General features: G+C 37.9%; 1 protein-coding gene and 1 pseudogene across 12 annotated transcripts in view; one reads left to right on the forward strand and one right to left on the reverse strand.

Moving 5' to 3' along the window:
- The window catches only part of CDKL3 (cyclin dependent kinase like 3), a 98,654-nt gene that overhangs the window by 38,780 nt on the left and 37,726 nt on the right, over positions 1-22,148 (forward strand). For 7 of the 12 annotated variants that reach the window (XM_054694388.1, XM_054694389.1, XM_054694387.1 and 4 more), the window contains 5 exons: positions 4,148-4,298; positions 4,398-4,723; positions 6,472-6,565; positions 7,557-7,719; positions 8,477-8,574. In XM_054694388.1, the coding sequence (XP_054550363.1) occupies positions 4,148-4,298; positions 4,398-4,723; positions 6,472-6,565; positions 7,557-7,719; positions 8,477-8,574 (832 nt within the window). Of the gene's footprint in view, positions 1-4,147; positions 4,299-4,397; positions 4,724-6,471; positions 6,566-7,556; positions 7,720-8,476; positions 8,575-8,996; positions 9,148-11,017; positions 11,360-11,762; positions 12,049-22,148 lie in introns of those variants that run through there. The other 5 variants (XM_037509317.2, XM_037509312.1, XM_054694392.1 and 2 more) reach the window with 5 other exon arrangements.
- Positions 232-632, reverse strand: LOC119243467 (60S ribosomal protein L36-like; annotated as a pseudogene).

Here is a 22,148-nt window from a genome sequence, read left to right on the forward strand (position 1 = left end):
GGGGTGTAGGCCAGAGGTGCAGGGGGTGAGAGGATTCACCAGAGACAGTGGAGAGCAGAACAGGCAGACTGACTGAAATACACTGCTGAGGGAAGCAGCAGGCGAGCCATCTGCTGTGCCATGTGGGTTGCTCCCTGGCCGGCTGGGGAATGGAACTCGTGCTGCAGAGGCTGCAGATTGCTTCATAGAGCGAGGCTTAACACCTTGCGCCACAAGGGAGGCTAGCACCTATTTTTAAGGTAAACTTTTTTTTTTTTCTGCAAAGATTTTATTTGTGCATATTGGGAGGTGGGAGGGTTGTTAGTCTTTCTTGGCAGCTGCCTTCCTCATGGCAGCCAGGACATTGTTCAACTCCTCTCTCTTCCTCTTGGCGCGGATGTGTGTCCCCACCCTTTTCTTGATGAACTTGAGGGCCCGCTTGTCTTTGGAGACCTTGAGCAACTCCATGGCGCGCCGCTCATAGGGGGCAAAGCCACACACCTCCCGGATCATGTCCCGCACTTGGTGGGCTTGGTGAGGCGGCCGCAGCGGCGGCTGTGTCTCGGCTTGCTCACATTCTTTGTCACCTTGTGGCCCTTGTTGAGGCCCACGGCCATGGGGTAGCGCAGAGCCATGGCTGCTGCTGTGGAATGGCCGCCACTGCGGAGAGTTTAAGGTAAACTTTTTAATTCTGATTTTCAAAAATTCAGTTATTATTTATTGACATGTTGGTTTATAATACTGTATAATTTCAGGGTAGAGGTTCACACCTCTTCAAATGTTACCATACCACACCTACCACCAAGGCCCCCATAATCCTCTGTCATAGTTTGTTGGGCTCCCTTACCCCTTTGCCCTCCACTCCACCACTCTCTCCCTCTAGTAGCCTCATTTCTACAGGCAGACTTCTAAAGTTTGTTTTGGTTTCATATTGTTTCTTTATGTTCCACATCTGAGTGAAATTCTCTCACATTTGTCTTGGTCCTTCTGTCTTATTTCACTTCACATAATCCCCTCCATTTCTATCCATGTTGTCAAAAATGGTAACTTTTCATTTTTTTATGTAACTGAGTAATATTCCTTTGTCTCAGTATATCACATCTTAATCCACTCATATACCATTGTTTACTTAGTTTGTTTCCATAACTTGACTATTAAAAATGGTGCTGCAGTCAACACAGGCATGCATATGTCTTTTTGAATTAATGTTTTTGCATTCTTTGGAAACGTACCTCATAGTGGATTGCTGCATCACATGGTAGATATATTTTTAAAGTTTTAAGAAGCCTCCATACTGTTCTCCATAAGGCTGGACTAGTCCACATTTTCACTAATGCTCTACACTTGTTTCTGGCCTTTTTTTTTTTTTTTAAGATTTTTAAAAATTTATGTATGCATATAAGGACTGGGGTATAAGCCAGAGGTGCGGGTGGTGAGAGGATTCACCAGAGACAGAGTGGGGAGCAGAACAGACAGATCCACTGAAGTACACTGCTGAGGGAAGCACTGGGCGAGACAGAAGAAGTCTGCTGTGCCATGTGGGTTAGCTCCCTGGCTGGGGATTGAACTCATGCCTCAGTGGCTGGCAATAGCTTGATAGTGCTGAGATTTTAACCCCTGAACTACAAGGGAGGCCCTCTGGTCTTTTTTTCTTTTTCTTTTTTTTTTTTTAGATTTATTTATTTATTTATACAAGCACTGGGTACAGTCAGAAGCGCGAGAGGGTGAGAGAATTCACCAGAGCCAGAGCAGGGAACAGAAGAGGCAGACTGATGAAATACACTGCTGAGGTGAGCAGCGGGTGGCCGGAGAGGTCTGCGCGCCATGCGGGACCTTCCTCCAGTGGCCGGGGAGCCGCTGGGAATTGAACCGGCGCTGCAGAGGCTGCAGGCAGTTTCGCAACCCAGCGCTCAACCACTGCTCCACCGGGGAGGCCCGCCTCTGGTCTTTTTAATGTGGACCATTCTCACAGATGTGAGGATGGTATCTCATTGTGGCCTTGATTTGCATTTTCCTGATAGTGAGTGAAGATGAGCATTTTCTCATGTGACTGTTGGCCATCTGTATGTTTTCTATGAAGAAGTGTCTATTTAGCTCTTTACCTGTTTTTGATTGGGTTATTTGTTTTCCTTTTCTTGAGTTTCATGAGTTCTTTGTGATCATGAATGTTAGTCCCTTGTTGGATGTATGATATGGGACTATGTTCTCCCATTCAGTAGGTTGTCTCTTTGTTTTAATGATAAGTTTCTTTCATTGGCTGTGCAGGTTTTTTTTTAGTGATATAGTCATATTTGTTTATGTTTGCTTTTGCTGCCTTTGCTGTTGGATTCAAGACCTCAAAGACATCTCTGAGCCCAATATTGTGGAGTTTTTGCCTATGTTTTCATCTCTATATTTTATGGTTTAAGGTCTTGTATCCAAGTCTTTAATATAGTTTTAGTTAATTTTTGTGTATGGTGTAAGATAGTGACAGTTTAATTTTTTTTGCATTTAGCGGTACATTGAATCTTTCTCCATTGTGTACTTTTAGTTCCTTTGTTGTAGATTAATTGTCCATACAAGTGTGGGTTTATTTCTGGGCTCTCAATTCTGTTCCATTGTTCTCTATTTTTAGTCTAATACCATCCTGTTTTGATCACTATAGTTTTGTGTTATAGTTTGAAGTCTGGGCATTTGGTGCCTTTCTCTTTTTTTGCTGTATTTACTTTGACTAATAGGATTCTACATGAATTTCAGTAATGTTTCAGCTATTCTAAGAATCATTGAAACTCTGACTGGGATTACATTGAGTATGTCTGTTGCTTTGGGTAAAGTGACCATTTTAACAATGTTAATTCTTTCAATACATAAGCAGGGAATATCTCTCCATTTCTGTATCTATTTCTGTGAACAGCATAATTTTTTTAAAGATTTATTTATTTATGCATGTAAGAACTGGGGTACAGGCCAAAGGTGCCAGGGGTGAAAGTGTTCACTAGAGACAGAGTAGGGACCAGAACAGGCAGATTGACTGAAAATACACTGCTGAGGGGAGCAGCGGGCAAGACAGGAGAGGTCTGCTGTGCCATGTGGGTTAACTCCCTGGCCAGGAATCGAACTCGTGCTACAGTGGCTGCTGAGAGCTTCATAGTGCTGCACTTAACCCCTTGCTCCATCAGGGAGTCCCCCCTCTTATAATTTTTATTGTACAGCTATTTCAGCTCTTTGTTATTCATCTAGGTATTTAATTCCTTACTATGCCATTGTAAATGGGAAAGTTTTCTTGATTTCTTTGTCCTTTCGTTCATTGTTCATGTTTAGGAACACAACCAATTTTTGTATATTGCCTTTGTAGCCTGACACTTAACTGATTTGTTTTTAATAGTCTTTTTTTTTTGTGTGTGTGTGTAGAGTCTTTGAGTTTTCTACATGTCTCATCTGCAAATAGTGGCAGTTTTACTTCTTTTCCAATTTGGCTTCCTTTTATATCTTTTCCTTGCTTAATTACTCTAGCTAGAACTTCCAATAATTAAGTACTATTACTTTACAGAACCACAAAAAGGGACAAAATTGCCTCAGTCTTCCTCAAATAGAATAGTATTTATCAATATTAAAAGAAGTACTTTATTGAATAACAATTGCTTCACCAAGGAAACTAATTCATATAAATCTACTTTGAAAAGTGTTATAAATTCCCATAGAAACTTTTTTGTAAGATATATTATTTTTAAAGATTTATTTTATTTATTTATGGATACAAGAACTGGGGTATAGGACAGAGATATGGGGTGTGAGAGGATTCACCAGAGACAGGGTGGGGAGCAGAACAGGCAGATCTATTGAAATACAATGCTGAGGGGAGCAGCAGGAGAGACAGGAGAGGTGTGCTGCTCCATGTGGGTTAGCTCCCTGGCCTGGGATCAAATTCATATTGCAGTGGCTGGCGATAGCTTATAGCACTAGATTTTAACCTCTGCGCTAGCAGGGAGGGCCTTTTGTAAGGTATATCTTTACCAGGAAACAATTTTTATTAGGTGCATATTGTGCTATCCATGGGGATGCATTATTGATGACTTATTTATGTGATACCAGAAATGTAAATTAATTGATTAAATGGGTCTGTTAAAGATAAAATAGACTTATTTACATAAATAAATCGATTCTTTGTTTATACTGCTTGTTTTCTCAGATTTATACCAGAACTGAGAGCTAAGTTACTTCAAGAAGCAAAAGTCAATTCATTCATAAAGCCAAAAGAGAATTCTAAGGAAAATGAAGTTATGAAAGATGAGAGAAAAACAGTTTACACCAATACACTAAATACTTCAGTTCTGGGAAAGGTAAAAACCAGTTTTCTATTTAATCAGTTTAACTGTATTATAGTTAGCACTCTAAAATAATGGACCTCTTGAGTCACATTTTGGATGTATCCATTTTAGGAAATGGAAAAAGAGAAAAAGCCCAAGGAAATCAAAGCTAGAGCTTTAAAAGTTAAAGGAGGAAAAGGAGATATATTAGAACAAAAAAAGACAGAGTGTGAAGGTGGACATATTCAACAGGATGCAGTTAAAAATGCTCAAACTACATCTCAAGATATAAAACCTGTAAATAATAAACCAAACCCTGTCAATCCTGTCAACAACTGTAATGGCATGAAAGATGATCCACATGCTGGAGGTAGTATGATGATGCCACCCATCAACCTAAATACCAGTAACTTAATGACTTCAAATCTCAGTTCGAATCTCACCCACTCCAATTCAAGGTGAGTTGTAACAGGAAAGAGACTGAAGGAAATGGACCTAAGTAATATGGTGGTCTTATCATTTAATGATATTTCAAAGACTCCAATTCATAGTATTTATGTAGAAACTGAATTTGAAGATAAATTGAAATTATCATCAGATGATAGATAATTACTAGATGGTTTTTTATGAATGCTAGAGAAGAATTGAACTTAGCTATATAGATGCTTAATTTTTCAGTAACAATTTTCATTTTAAAAAACTCATTAGGGCCTTCCCGGTGGCGCAGTGGTTGAGCGTTGGGTTGCGAAACTGCCTGCAGCCACTGCAGCGCCAGTTCCATCCCCGGCCGCCGGGCGAGGGTCTCACATGGCACGCAGACTTCTCCTGCCGCCCACTGCTCCCCTCAGCAGTATACTTTGGTCCTTCTGCCTGCTCTGCTCCCCGCTGTGGCTCTAGTGAATTCTCTCACCCTCCCGCGCTTCTGACTGTACTCAGTGCTTGTATAAATAAATAAATAAATCTTTAAAAAAAAAGAAAAAAAAAAACTCAGCAAAGTTTCTTCATTTTGAAGAGAGCAAAAGGTGATATGACCAAAGTTCTGGTGTTAATGTAACTAGATGTAACAAAATTTATTTCTGTATCCCGGCAAACTCTCTAAAAGGAGAAAGGATAGCTGGATATAATCTTTTATTGTCAAATAGTGTTCATGGTGAAATATTTTGGGAGAAAAACAACAAATTGGGCCAGTTTTAGATTTAGCTACTAATACATACTGAGTGACTGGTACCATAAGTTTGATTAATTAAGGGCAATGTGATAGATGGCAAGGCCTATCTAGCACGGTTTCAGGGTCAATTTTATTTTATTTATTTTTTAAAAGATTTATTTATTTATGCATACAAGAGATGGGGTACAGACCAGATATGCAGGGGGATGAGAGGATTCACCAGAAACAGAGTAGGGAACAGAACAGGCAGATGAACTGAAATACACTGCTGAGGGGAGCAGCGGGCAAGACAGGAGAGGTCTGCTTCGCCATGTAGGTTGCTCCCTGGCCGGCTGGGGGAATCAAACTCATGCCGCAGAAGTTGAGGATTGCTTCATAGTGCGATGCTTAACCCCTTGCACCACCAGGGAGGCCCCCTTAGGGTCAATTTTAAATTTAGGGGAAACTACTGTGAATCTAGATGAGAAACGAGAATAGGTTCAATAACCTACATTGATCCTGGGAAGCTGTTTTGGACTATTCATTATAAAGCTTAAAGTCTTCAGAGATCAGTAATATCTTAACAGGTTGTACACATAATATATATGCAACATGTTGAAAATATAATTTGCTATAATCTTTAAGAAAATGTCTGCAGATATGGGCAAATGGAGATGTCTCTATCTCCAAAGGTATTGCTGGTAGCAAACATGTAACCCCAAAGCCACAGTTGGAGTTGCCATCCAGCCTTGGACAGTAAGCTCAGAAATTCAGAAACCTAGTATTTAAGAGATCCAGGTTCGGAACAGATAGAAAGGACCAACTAGACCTGCTGGAGTAATCCCAGAACATGTCACCATTGATGTTAGCCATGAGTTAGTTGTTCTCTGCTCTGTTTTCACCTGTCTGTTTAAAACAATTAACACTTAAGGGGTGACAATTCCATTTTGGTTTAGTGCTCTTATAGCCCACTTCCATAGTATAACTGAGTCTTTATTGAAGCTAACAGAGAACTGCTTTGGGAGTTTTAATAACTTCTCACTTGTTTTTAAATAATAGGGTAACTGAAAGAGCAAAAAAGAGACGTACTTCTTTACAAGCTATCGGACAAGTTATGTCTAATAGCAAACAAGAGGATACAGGTCTCGCTCAAGTAAGGCAAGAATGTAGTCATTGAAATATAGCCTCTTCAATGTAGTCCTGTCCTTCACTCCCTCTTGTCCTTTTCTCTATCTTTGAGGGTCTATCTAATGTTTTTCAAAATATGCTTTTATTTTCCTTTTTTTTTCTTCTTAAATTGAAAGTAGGCCATCATTTTCTTAGTGCTTTCACCATTTTAGTTAATTTTTTATAACTCAATCTGTACATTTAATATGTGACTTGGGCAAAATAAATAAAGATTTTCACCTTTAGAAACAAGACTGGTTTTTCACTTCAAAAGAATGTTTTTAATTTCTTATTTTATAGATTAAAAGGAATTGACAAATGGACACATCTTACTTTTCACTAAAAATTAATCAGTGTGGTTCATTCCCTAATTTTTACTAGGACTTTCCTAGTAACTTATTAAGAAATGGAAACACAATTTTCAAAAAATTGAGAACTACATAAATCCATCCAAGAGCAAGTGAATGTTTGAGTACACCAGAGAATATCCACACAGTAGGATATGATATGTTAGATTATAGAAGAGTGATCATTATCCCAGTCACGTGAGCAAGATTAGGTAACACAACAGATTTCCAGAATATTGGATTCACCTGCAATTTTTTCCCTTTGGGTTTTCCACATCATTTTAGAAAGAGAAAAATAAATTATTGTTAATATGAACTAAAGGCATATGTCCAAAATGCAGTGAATAGGAATAAAAATTGAATGTTAAGATTATGGTTTTCATGATCAAGACTATTACATTATTCTCAGAATAGTCAGACTGCTAAAAAAAAGTTTGGGTTATAAAATTTTATTGGAGTTTTTCTTTTTATATGTTTAACAATATTCTATTTCTTAATTATTAAAATAAGCTTGCAAAGAAAGGAATTATATCTCTCTCATACCATTCAAATGGCTGCAATTCTAAATTTGTCATTTAACAGTGACAAATACCTTTCTTCAAATTAACTTTTGTTTATTTGTTTGTTTAGAGCCAAATGGAGAAGGGTATATTAAATGAGCGAGCAGGTCAAAGTGACCAAATGGCAAATGGAAACAAAAGGAAGCTGAATTTTTCCAGATCTGACAGGAAAGAATTCCATTTCCCAGAATTGCCTTTCACAATACAGTCAAAGGAGATGAAAGGAATGGAAGGTACTCATTTGTTGCATAGTTTTACAGCTCTCCTGATGTAATCTTTTAAAAGATTGTTTTGTTTTCCTATAATGTAAATTAACATTCTATAATATGACTTAGGTGGAAAGTAGCAAATTGCAGTGAAAAATACCATCAGCTGATAAGAGTTTTTTTTTCCATAGTCAAATAAAAAGTGAGACTGACAGGAGATAATTTTGAAGAAGGGTTAAGGAAACTTTTCATTAGCTCAGTATTGAAATGTTAGAACAATATTTGAAGAAGGCGGTTCTGGTTTAGTATATGATCTGAGTAAATCAGTTACCTACATTTCTCCATGATTGTCTGTATAATAACTTGATGTGCTTTAGCCATCCAAGAATTTAGTAGATTAAGATTTATAACAAGTATTTACCTCTTAAAATGAAACTCATTTTTTTCCTGAATAAATGTTACGTTTCTTTGAAGAACAGTGACACCTTGTGAAAATTTAATATAATAGCAAGAATTTAGTAACTCAAGAGGAATTATCTGATCCACTTCACTTTTTATATCCAGAATTAAAAAAAAAGTCTTTTAATATCTGAGACTAAATGTAAATTTATAGACATAAAACACAATTGCCCCATTTTGTAATTACAATTCATGATTTATATAACTTCTTTATAATAAACTGACTTATTGGATGTCAGAATTTCCATTGGAAACTCTTGAAAAGAAAGTAAAACTTTAAGATAGGAATAACAAATTGTCATTGTTATATATATTTCTGCCAAAGTTAAACAGATAAAAGTGCTGAAGAGAGAACCAAAGAAAACAGATTTATCTAAAATACCAACTTTACTTAATACGGATCAGAATCAAGAAAAACAAGAGGTAAAGCTTTTTTCATTGATAGCTTTTACTAAAGACTGCTATTAGAACTTTAAACTTGGTATGTAAAGTTAGTTATTACTGATGGGAAGTTATATAAAAGTTCAAGATCCTATAATCTTTGAACTCTAGAAACAAATCTATTTTTTCCCAAAATAATCAACTATTAAAAGTTTTTGAAAGTTATTTTTGGGGGTAGTGAATACTGGCCCTCATTTGAATATTGAGTATTAGACTATATGATATAGAGAGAAAAATATGTGTATTGTATGTATCATCTAATATTGGATGGATAAACCATGCCAGCAGATGTGAACATTTGTTATACTGGCTGCAAGTCTATTTATATTGTCTTTAGTCTGTTCCTTCCTGTTTTCTCTCCAATTTATTACCCCATGTCCACCTACTGTTTTATCTTCACAAAGATTTGCTCTCAACTAGCTATCAGATAATCTTGTTGAAATGTCCCAACCACTATCTACCAGAGTGAATTTTATTTGGAAATCTTGAAGACCTTCCACATCCAAATGAAGACTCTCTAAATGAAACTCTTCTAAAGGGAGAAGATTATCTTGAGCATCTACTAAATTAAATCATATAGATGCCCTTCTATTCTTTTTTTTTTTTAAGATTTATTTATTTATTTATACAAGAATCGGGGTACAGGCCAGATGTGCGGGAAGGTGAGAGGAGGCACCAGAGACAGAGCGGGGAACAGAACAGGCAGACTGACTGAAATACACTGCTGAGGGGAGCAGTGGTCGAGACAGGAGAGGTCTGCTAGCCATGTGGGTTGTTCCGTAGCCAGCGGGGATTGAACCGGCACTGCAGAGGCTGCGGACAGCTCCACAGTGCTGTGCTCAACCGCCTACACTGCCAGGGAGGCCCATATGCCCTTCTATTCTACACACTTGTGGGGTCATCAACTTTACTACGTCACACAGTTATTAAGGAAATGTGATGAAATTGGAAAAATAGAGAAACTTTGATCAGAAAATATGGAAGAAGGCATTTTGATGAAGTCTATTCAATCACTACACTATTCAGGTAAAGTTACCAGATACTATCAGATATATTTTCATAGTGACATTTTGGGCTTATGCCTTATTCTTGGCCTTGAATTTCTTAAGAACTCCTCAGTCCACTTTGCAGAAAGTAGATTTTCTCTTTTCTAGATAGAACAAAAAAACCGTTAACAGTCACCTTTTAGTTCATTATGAAAAGAAATAAGCCTTTAAATGTTTAAATTTGGATTATTTACTCTAGTAATGGCATATTGAACAACACACCCTTTGGACTTTTTTAAATGTTTGGGTAAGTTAGGACTTCAGGGTTTGGGCTTATAAGTAATGTGTTTTGTGTTACCCAACTGTCCCATGAGAGCCCCCAAAACTAAAATTACATTCCAATGCAGGAAGAAAAGAACTTTAAGGTAGTCTTGTCATTTCTAAAATACATAAGTAAAGGAGGAGAAAATTCCCTTCTTACTCATAAGATGTAAAACTCCTGCAAAGAACCTTTTTAAAAGGTATCCTTGAAGCAGTTACGGTTATTAGAAATAACCGGAAGTTATCAGTGATGGGTGAAAGTGTTTATATTGCCAATTTGAAATCAGTTCTGATAAATGATTGAAATTGTGTATAAGGCTAATCCAAATGCTTTTAATAATTAATGTCAGAATTAAGAAACTATCCTAAATTTTGAGTTGGTAGTTTGTTATTTTTACTTACTTATTTTTAAAATTTATTTATTTATGCATATGAGAACTGGGGTACAGGCTAGAGGTGTGGGGGGTGAGAGGATACACCAGAGACAGAGTGGGAAACAGAAAGGCAGATTGACTGAAATATACTGCTGAGGGGAGCAGAGGGTGAACCAGGAGAGTCTGCTGCGCCATGTGGGTAGCTTCCTGTCCAGGGATCGAATTTGTGATGCAGTGATTGTGGCTAGCTTCATAGGTTGCGTCTTAACTCCTTGCACCACTTGACTCCTTGCCCGGTAGTTTGTTATTTTAGAGCATGAGAGAATATCACCTGTGATTAAAAACATGAGATAGGAAATAGCAACTTATTTGTTTTGTTCTTAGCTCTGCTTTTGACTTATTTTTTACTGATCTAATCAGATCCAGGCACTTTCCAGTTGCACATTAAACGCTTATGCATCTTAAATGTATATTGAAATAAATGCATTGGCTAGACTCTGACCTACGGAGAACACCTAAATTATTGCTAATGAATGAATTCTGGGCAAGAGAGAAGAATCCATACAAAGGCCACCTTCAGTTCTGATTATTGATGATAATGAGGACTGCTTTGCTACCTACTCTCCCTTTACCTTATTACACAACTCCCAGGTGCAAAATACAAATACTTATCTGTGGCTGTATTTCCTTAGCCAAAGACTCACCATTTCCTCAATTAAGGTCCTGTTTTTATTTACTTTTTAGAATACAGGAAATGCACAAACTGAAAGGAAGAAGACCTGCCAGATGTAGAGTAGAAAATGCGGCAGCTGAAAATTCAGGGAATCCCAGAATCACTGTATGGCTTAAAAAAAAATCCTTTTTATTAATGTTACATACTCAAAAATGCTAACTAGAGAATTCTAGAGATATATCATAAATCCTGTGTAGTTAAGTGTATATTCACCCACATTTGTTTTTAAATTTATTAATCTTTAAATTATTCATGTTTTCTTAATTTTAACATTAATTTATAAAAACTACCTGCCAAACTGCGACATCCTAATAAAACTGCAGCTTACATAAACTCATATAATTTTATTTCTTGATCTCTTATCTTAATCATAGTTGATTAGTAGTAATTCTTAGCTTTGGTCCAGGGCTATATAATTATAGTAGGAGAAAGTTTCTAAATGTGTAGTAAAGGGCAATCCCAGTGTCTGGGACCACTAGACATTTCGGACCAAACAAATATACTTGATAAACAAGAATGGGTTTGGTTCCTATTGAGCATTCTGGAAAAGTGTTTAAAAACATGAAGATTGTTTAAAAGGATGGAAATTGAGCAAAGCATTGACTCAGATCGTTTGCCTTGCCCAGCATGTTTATCACTTAGTAGTTAACATAAACTAGATTGTTACATATAACATAACATTAATTCAGTCAGTGTTTGGCAACATATATTTCCATTCTTATCCCTCCTTCTTACTGGCTTGGTTTCTAATTTTAGGGTGGAGATGGCCATTATGAGGGGAAGAATTTGAAGAGGAACAGATTTTTTTTCTGATAGTGTCTTTTAAATCTTAAAGATATGAATTGGCAAGACTTCCCTTTTTAATAATGTGTAATAGACACATTATAGGAGCTGGTAAGACAGCCATTTGTCTGCATTAACATCCAATTTTGTTTCGTAAGCAAAACATTCACTGTTTTCTTCTTTATTCTAAGAATTCTGTTGATGTGATACTTTGATTTGAAATGATAAAGTCATTTCTCGCCCTGCTTCTTGTCATGATTACTGAGTAGGTAACACTTCCTGTCATATGACACTCACTGTATTTGTACTGATCCCTCCCTCCTGCTAGTTGTGTAATATCAAGTGTGAATTATTTACTACAATGCTCTAGTTCTCTGAAGTGAGTTTGGTTTTTTTTTTTTAATGAAGTACAATTGTTTTTACATTTAAGTGAGTTTTTTTAAAGATTTATTTATTTACACAAGAACTGGAGTACAGGTCAGAGGCACAGGAGGGTGAGAGAATTCACCAGAGACAGAGTGGGGAGCGGAACAGGCAGATGGACCAAAGACACTGCTGAGGGGAGCAGCGGATGAGGCAGGAGAGGTCTGCCTCGCCATGTGGGTTTTTCCCTGGCCGGCCGGCGGGGAATTGAACCCATGCTGCAGAGGCTGCGGATAGCTTCACAGCGTGGTGCTCAACCCACTGCCCCACCGGGAAGGCCCTTAAGTGAGTTCTTAATGACATATCTGATCCACTGTTTTAAAAGCTGACTAAAAATATTGAATATGTTCTGTTAGCTATAAAAGCATTGAAAATTCATAAAATATTTGAAAATTATGTTATTCAAATATTAATTAAATTCTTTTAACCTTTAAAATAACTACCAGCACTCTTAGTTTCCTAGTTCCATCTGATAGTTCCTTTTATGTAATGCAGATTTTTTTCTATTTTTTAAAATAAATTATGCCCAACCCAGAATACTACCACAATTATTCATTGTCCTGTTGAAAAAACAGTAAAATGGGATTGCTTGTGTTTACTTGTATTTTACCTCAATTCTAACTTATTTCATAATTACCAATTATTTTTTAATATTTATTTATGCATACAAGAATTGGGGTACAGTCCAGAGGTGTGGGGGGTGAATGGGTTCGTCCGAGACAGAGTGGGGAACAGAACAGGCAGATTGACTGAAATACACTGCCGTTGGGAGCAGCGGGCAAGTCAGGAGAGGTCTGCTGTGCCATGTGGGTCACTTTTCTGGCCAGGGACCAAACTCGTGCTGCAGTGGCTGCTGATAGCTTCATAGTGCTGCGTCGTAACCCCTTACACCACCAGGGAGACGCCATATTTATATAATTATATATATATGTATTTTTTTTTAAGATTTATTTTTTTATTTATATATACAAGCACTGGGTACAGTCAGAAGCGCGGGAGGGTGAGAGAATTCACCAGAGCCAGAGCGGGGAGCAGAGCAGGCAGAAGGACCGAAGTACACTGCTGAGGGGAGCAGTGGATGGCAGGGGAGGTCTGCGCGCCATGTGGCCACCCTCCTCCGGTGGCCGGGGAGCAGCTGGGGATTGAACCGGCGCTGCAGAGGCTATGGGCAGCTTCGCAACCCAGGGCTCAACCACTGCGCCACCAGGGAGGCCCTATATATATATATATACACATATATATATGTGTATATATATATATATATAATTTTATTTTATTGAGGTTATGTTGTTTTACAGAACTATATGTGATTCAGAGGTATGGGATTGTACCTCTTCAAATATATGTCATCAGTCACTTCCACCACCAAGGCACCCATAGTCCTCCACCATAGTCCGTGTGCCCTTTCCACACATTGCTATCTACCTTCCTCATACCCAACATTTTTATTTTTTTAATCCCTACATCAGTGTTAAAGGATTGTCAGGGTTTTTTTTCCTTCAATTTTTATGAAAATGCTTGCTGGGATTTTGATTAAGATTGTGTTAAATGTCAACATAAATGTTAAATGTCAACAACATTTGAGGAGAATGGATGTCTTAATAATAGAGTCTTCCTATCCGTGAACATGGTATAAACTCTCCTTATATTTAGATCATTTTTAGTTTCTTTCTTTAATATTTCATAGTAGTCATATATCATTTGTTCAATTTATTCCTATGTGTTTTGTTTTATGATGCTATTATAAAAGGTGTAGTTTTTAATCTTCTAGCTGTTTGTTACCAGTATACAGAGTTACAATTTGTTTTCTTCATTGATCTTGTATACTGACTCTGATTCTGTTAGATTTATTAGTTCTAGTAAGTTTCCTTCCTTCATTCCTTTGTTCCTCTTTTTTTGGTATATTTCTTAGGACTTCCTACATAAGCTAGTTATAACATCTGCAGATAAAGATAGTTTTGCTTCTTTCTATCCAATGTTTATGTGTTTTATTACTTTTTCTTGTCTTACTATACTGACTATGACATATGATAATATTGGACAGAAGTAGTGAGACATTCTGCCTTTCATTTATAGTAGAGGGGAAATATTCAGTCTTTTCCTATTAAGTATGATGTTAGTTGTAGGTTTTATGTAGATGACCTTTATTTATTAGATTGAAGAAAGTTCCTTCTAGTTCTGTTTACTGAGATTCCTTACCATGAACAGGTATTATATTGGGTTGTTGGAAAAGTCATGATGCTATATTTTAAAGAATTATTTTATTGATCTATGCATATAAGAGCTGGCCAGAGGTGCAGGGGGTGAGAGGATTCACCAGAGACAGAGTGGGGAACAGAACAGGCAAAACTATTGACATACATTGCTGAGGGGAGCAGTGGGCGAAACAGGAGAGGTCCGCTGCACCATGTGGGTTAGCTCCCTGGCCGGGGATTGAATTAGTGTTGTGGATAGCTGATTAATGTGGATAACTTCATAGTGCTGAGACTTAACCTCTTGCGCCACCAGGGAGGCCCCTCATGACACATTTTTTCTTGAAAACAGAAAAAATATGTCATGACTTTTTTGACAACCCAATATTTTCTTTTCTTTTCTTTCTTTTCTTTTTTTTTTTTGTGGGACCCTCGCCGTTGGCCGGGGATCGAACTGGCGCTGCAGAGGCTGCAGGCAGCCTCACAATCCAGCGCTCAACAGCTGCGCCACCAGGGGAGGCCCCCAATATTTTCTTAAGTGATTTTTCTTTATCTGTTGATAGTCTTATTATTTTCATCCTTTTTTTGTTATGTGAATTTTATTTATTGATATTTGAATTTTTTTTAAAAGATTTATTTATTTATTTATACAAGCACTGGGTACCGTCAGAAGCGCGGGAGGGTGAGAGAATTCACCAGAGCCAGAGCGGGGAGCAGAGCAGGCAGAAGGACCGAAGTACACTGCTGAGGGGAGCAGCGGGCGGCAGGAGAGGTCTGCGCGCCATGTGGGACCCTCGCCCAGTGGCTGCGGAGCAGCCAGGGATCGAACCGGTGCTGCAGAGGCTGTGGGCACCTTCGCAATCCAGCGCTCAACCGTTGCACCACCGGGGAGGCCCTATTGATATTTGAATATTAAATCAACCCTACATTCCTAGGGTTAAATTAGGTAATATTTAATGAATTGTTGCATTTAATTAGGTAATATTTTATTAGGGATTTTGGTGTCCACATTAATTAAGGATTTTACTCCATTTTCCTCCATATGTTGTCACTGTCTGGTTTTGGTGTCAGTTGCATCATGAGTTGGGAAGTGTTATTTCCTATTCTGTGTTCTGAAAGAATTAGTATAGGATTGATTTTTATTTCCTCCTTTGTTAACTGAACAAAGAAGTGAAATCTCAGGGGCCTGTAGGGGTGTATGTGTGTGTGTGTGTGTGTGTGTGTGTGTGTGTAAAGATTTTAATTTAAAGGGCCTCCCTGGTGGTGCAAGAGGTTAAGTGTCAGCACTGTGAAGCATGAGTTTGAACCCGGCTGGCCAGGGAGCAACCCACATGGCACAGCAGACCTCTCCTGTCTCAACCGCTGCTCCCCTCAGCAGTGTATTTCAGTCAGTCTGCCTGTTCTGCTCCCCACTGTGTCTCTGATGAATCCTCTCACCCCCTGCACCTCTGGCCTATACCCCAGCTCTTGTATGCATAAATAAATAAAATAAATCTTAAAAAAATATTTTAATTTAAAATTCAGTTTCCTTAAATTTGTTTAACATGTTCAGTCCTCATGGCTGAGTGATTCCCAAGGTCCAGCAAAGTGACCAAATTTCTGGAACCCCATAGACAAGGGGTAACACCTGAAAATATCTTCTCATTTTCCACTCCACTTTCATTGGCCCAACAGCTCCCAAGAACAAAGGCTATGTCCCCCGATACCTAGCCAAAAAATTCAATATTGCCTCATGAATAAATGGCTTCTCTGAAGTACCCGCAAATGCATTTTGGGAAAAGCTTCAAGGTCAAGTTGAGGGGCAACTCTTCTTCTATGAGACTGGGAAGATTCATGAAAGAATCTGGATATCATGAGAAGGCAGTGAAAGCGGCTGCTGAGATCAGTAGGAAGTTGGAGAAGTAGGAGAAGAAACACTAGAAGGAAAAGGAATGGCTGGCTGCGATGGCCTCACCTCTTCAGAAAATAGCAGGAGTACTGGAGAGGAGTGAGAGGATTGTGAGGAGACTAGAAAAAGACCCCAAAAGAAAAAAAAAAAAAGCCCAGGAGTTTCCTCAGGGGAATAGATTGGAAGACCCATCTATCTCCTCCAAATCCAAGAAAAAGAAAACTTTTTCCAAGGAGTTAGTAGAGATGTTGAAGAGACAACTGGCTGTGGAAGTCTTCACAAGGGGAAGAAATCTTTCCCAAAAGGGGAATCATTTAGTGACCAGGAAGAGGCAGGAAACAGGGTTGTCTCCAAGAAAAAGGAAATTCTTTTCCAAGGAAGCTGCTCAGAAGTAGACCTGAAGAGGCTGCAAGAGCAACAGCTCCAAGAAAAAGAAAAAGCTCCAAAACTATCCCAGGATAGTTTTCTACTTTATCTCCTTTTCTCTGTCATTGGGTTGTGTGGCTTTACCTCTGTTCCTCACCATACCTTCTCTCAAGACTTTCAAAATGAAATAATTCTTGGCCAAGAAACCAAAGCAGAATCGTTCCATTCCCCATTGGATTTGAATGAAAACTGGTAATAAAATCAATTCCAAGAGAGGAGATATTGAAGAAGTAGCAAGCTGGGTCTATAAGGAGAATCACACACGAGATGACATGTAGTTAGGCTGTGGCAGGGTCGCTGGTTTCTTTCCATGTCACACTGAAAACATGACTGGATATGTTTCCTTTTTGTCTTATATCTAGTAGATTGACTCAGCAATAAATATGTGAACTCTTTGGGGGAAAAATAAAGATTGAATATTTCCCTCATGGAGCATACCCCTTGGTGACATTTCCCAATCTATCTACTATACCCCAATATAAACAAATTTGCAAGCAAAAATTTGTATAATAAATATAGAGCTGTCCAAATTTGCTGTTTATCCTTATGTCAGCTTTGGTTATTTTTATTTCTTTTCTTTTCTTTTTTTAAAGATTTGTTTGTTTATTTATTTATGCGTACAAGAACTGGGGTGTAGACCAGAGGTATGGGGGGTGGGGGTAGTGAGAGGATCACTAGAGACAGATTGGGGAGCAGAACAGGCAGACTGACTGAAAAACACTGCTGAGGGGAGCAGCAGGCAAGGTAGGAGGGGTCTGCTGTGCCATGTGGGTCACCTCTCTGGTTGGCAAGGGATCGATCTTGTGCTGCAGTGGCTGGCGAAAGCTTGATAGCACTGTGTCTTTAACCCCTGCGCCACCAAGGAGGCCTTAATTTTTCTCTTTCAAGAAATTTAGTCATTCCATTTAAGTTGCTGATTTTATTGGCATTACATTATTTATCATTTTCCTTGTTATCATTTAAAAGTAGGCATGCTTAATGGTGATGTTCTTTTTATTATTCTTTATATTGGTGATTTGTATTTTCTCTTTTTTTTTCTTGGTGAGTCTAGCTAGAGTTTATTATACTAATCTTTTCAAAGAACTAGCTTTTGGTGCTATTAACTATTTATGTTGTTTCCTATTTTGTTGATTTATGCTCTTTTTTATTTCTTGGAATATTGTGATATAATAAGAAATATATTTTATATATATATATATATATATATATATATATATATATATATATAGTCTTTAGTCCTGGTCCAGAGCTCCTAAAACCCTTATAATTTCTGAGTATTAGACATGAGAGGAGGAACTTACTTTATTATTCATAATGAGTCACTTTTAACCATACCTGGCCTTATGGTAATGAGGTGACTCAGAGAATGGAGATTGGTTACCAGAGGAACCACCTATAGAATTAGAGGGTTGGAAGGTGCTGGAAGATTAGTACACCTGAGGCCTCCCTGGTGGCGCAAGGGCTTAAGACGCAACCTATGAGGCTGTGCGCAGCCTCTGCAGCATGAGTTCGATCCCCGGTGGCCGGGGAATGGCCCACATGGTGCAGCAGACCTCTCCTGACTCGCCCGCTGTTCCCCTCAGCAATGCATTTCAGTCAGTCTGCCTGTCCTGTTCCCTACTCTGTTTCTGGTGAGTCCTCTCAACCCCCCTCCCCACACCGCTGGCCTGTACCCCAGTTCTTGTGTGTGTAAATAAATAAATCTTAAAAACAAACAAACAAACAAAAAAAGATTAGTACACCTGGAAAGGCATGGAAACTCACACTCCTTCCAACATACCCTGCCCTAGACATCTCTTTCATTTGGTTGTTCCTGAGTTGTAATAATCTGGTAAATAGTAAGTGGCAAAAGTAAGCATGTTCTGAGTTCTGTGAGCCATTCTAGCAAGTTATCAAACCTAAGGGAGCATTTGTAGAAGCTCACAATTTATAGCCAGCTGGTGAGAAGTGTGAGAGAACCAGATTTGCTTTTGGAGTCTGAAGTGGGGGGTAAGGGGTGGCGGTTGTGTGGTACAGGGCCCTTAATCTGTGGGATCTGCACTAACTCCTAGTACTTTGTGTCAAAAAATTCATGAGTAGAGGAAACAGGGTTTCTGTAGTATTAGAATTTTCATTAGAATTTAATCAATCCTGTACACTTATGACATTTTTGTCATACTTAGTCATTTACTCTGGGAACAAGTTACATATTTCTATTCATTTAAATCCTAGTTTATGTTCCATATGAAGTTTATGATTCCATCCACATTGGTATCATCTCTACTAAAAATTATGATATTTCTACTAAAAGTCATAATGTTTTCCCCCAAATGGATTACATATGGTATATATTAAAGATTTTGGTTAATGTACTGTTTCTCTATTTCCATCATACTGAAATGTTAATGTTTTTGCAAGTTTGTAAGTTGATTATCTAGGATTGTTCATACAGTCCCATCTCTTGCCAATAATAATATTATTTATGTCTTTCCAATAGTTTGTAGGTACCTTTTCTTCTGTTATATTAATACATGTTAGTAGCAGCCTTGTCTTCACACAGATGTGGGGGGCATGAGAGGGACCTGAAGTGGAATGTGCATGTGCTTTCCATGCCTTACACATATCTGTGTTTCTTTGTGTGTTATTACTGCTAGTGAATCCCCAGCATGGCTTGCTGGTGCATTGGCAGTTGGGCATTCAGCTTGGGCCATACAGCCTCCTCAATGGGAGGATCTGTTTGCCTGGTGACTGAAAGCCAGTGACACAATAAACAGGTTGCAGATTTTTATTGTCTGCCCTGACTATGGAGAAAGGGGGAACTCATATTTCAAAGCTCCTTTCTCCCTGGGCTTGGGTCAGGGTGAGGTTATAAAGCCTTTGGGGGATGGGGTGCACTTCTATGTTTCTCATATTCTGGGTGGGGATTAAGCTGTGCGTGTGTTTTTCCATGCCTGTGCCATATCTCATTATAATGTTAAGTCTCCACCCCTGACTATGTTTAATATTATTATGAAACAAAGTTTGCCTTTACGTCACTCCAGTCCCTCATTCCCCAAGAGAGCTAATTTCGGTTGATTATCTCATACTTTCAGCTGTTTTCACAGTCAGTATTCTTTTTTCTGTAAAAGAACATAGTTGAGTACAGAGATTGCTTTCCCTGTTAGGACTTTACTTACCCTAGGAAGGAAAAAACTCAGCAGTGCTCTCTTTTGTTGTTCTGTGTTCAGGTGCCATCGGAAACCCATGCACCGTCCCCTGTGACTTGGTCTAGAAAAGTGTGGCTGGCTGCTCTTTGTCTTCCTTGCTTCAAATCATTCATCTTCCTCAGTGTCTGCTGCTGGGCTCTCATCACTCCACTGGGTGGCCTCATGGGATTGGAAGACACAGAAATAAATTCCTCTTCCATGACCTGCCTTATACCCCCAGACAATTGATGAATCCCTTCATTACAAACCTAGCTTTTAATCTTTGCCCTCTCACACCTAACTGCCACTTCAACACCTCTTTTAATATCTTTTCCTGTGTTCTAAAACTTCTGGCTATGCCTGTGGAGTCGTCTAGATTCCAAATGTAACTTTGTTCACAGGAAACTGTAGATTACCAGTTTATTATTCTGGAACAGCTAGATGGAAGAGATGCATACAGTAAGGTTTGTGGGGAGGAGCATAGCGCTTCCATGCTCTGTCTGGGACATCACTCTATGCAAGTTCCACATGTTCACCCCAGTGGTTTCATTTACTCTTTCTGAAGATGAAGGTGAGATCACTGACTTGAGATTTTCCTTTTATTCTAATGCAAGCATTTCAAAGCTTTAAATGTCCCTCTCAATTGCATCCCACAAATTTAAATGGCATTATATCATTAGTTAAAAACATCTCCTGATTTCTCCTTTTATTTCTTATTGAATCCATTTATTTTGAAATACGTTGTTCAATTATCAACTATTTACAGCTGTTCCAAATATCTTACTGTTCTTGATTTTCAGTTTAATTCTACTATGGTCAGAGAATATACTCTGTTTTGTTTCAGTCCTCTTAAAGCCATTGAAATTTGTTTTATATGTCAGTAGTCTATCTTAGTGAGAGTTATCTTTACACTTGAAAAGAATGTGTGTTTTGCTGAAGTTCAGTGTGGTGTTCTATAAATGGAAATTAGTTGGTTGGTTGGCCTCATAGCCTTACTGATTTTTAGCTTAGTTATTTTATCAATTACTGAGGGACAAATAATAAAATCTTCAACTATAATTATAGATTTGTCTGTTTCTCCTTTCAGCTCTATCAATAATTGCTTTATGTATTTTGAAACTGTTATTGAGTGTATATATATATATATATACATATACATGTATATATATTTAGTACTGTATATTTCTGATGAAATTGATCCTTATCTGCTGTGCAGTGTCTGAAAACTGTTGTTTTTATATGTTTTGTCCAGTTTTATCATTGATTATGGTATAACCAACAACCATTACTTCATCATGGTTAGAACTGAAAACTCAGTTAAAGAGTTCTGGAAGTGAAGATCTAGTCACCATTGTGAATAAGAGAGAGCTATTGGATAATATACTGGCATTTACTTTAAAATTTTTAAAGAAACTTTAGAGTAATTACCAAAAAGCTATAGCTATTTGTTATTTGTCTGTATTTATTCTCTGCTGTTTTCATTTAGACCATCTCTAAAGACATGGATATGTGGATAGAAATTTGTCCCTTTCTTTTGCACGCACGCACACACACACACAAATGTAGATAGATACATAGACAGATGGATAGATAATTCTTATTCTGGTTATTGTAATGATCATTTATCTTGTGATATCTTTGCCAATAGTATTAAATTCAAAGTATGAAAATATGAAGTATGCCAGTGTAACTTATTTATCAAAGACATGTAATTGAGTTTTATTTTTATTTTTTGAGTTATATTTCTGGTCTGTTTTTATTTTCCACTGTACTGTTTCTCATAAATACTTTTTACAAAGTACTTTTTTTTAGCAGATGCTTAAAGTAACGAGTAAATGCTTATATCCAAAAAGAAAATACTAATGTGACTAGAACATGATTATATTAGGATAGAATTCAGAGAGTTTTTGATAGAAGAGATAGCCCTGATTTCTTAGTTTAAATAATTTCTGTTTCATTCCTGCAACCCTTTCATCAGTTCTGCCCAGGGAATTGGACTTCCAGTGCCTAAATAACAGGACTTTACAGTGTAGTTTCAGTGCCTACCAAACCACAAATGTTGTTGACTGCTGCTGCAGTGTCAACATTTTCATCAAATTCAAGGTTAAGGAAGTTTTGTCTTTTAAACACATAGTTCTATAAAGAGGCACAAATTATACCAGTACATAGGAAAACCAAGAATGGAACAAGTCAGCTAAATACAGAATCATACAATTCCCCAAATTATAAATTAAAGAACTTTAAGTGGAAATTTGCCCAGGTCATT

Source organism: Talpa occidentalis, unplaced genomic scaffold, assembly GCF_014898055.3.
Source record: "Talpa occidentalis isolate TD23 unplaced genomic scaffold, MPIMG_talOcc4v2.1 talOcc4.13, whole genome shotgun sequence".
Classification (NCBI taxonomy): Eukaryota; Metazoa; Chordata; class Mammalia; order Eulipotyphla; family Talpidae; genus Talpa; species Talpa occidentalis.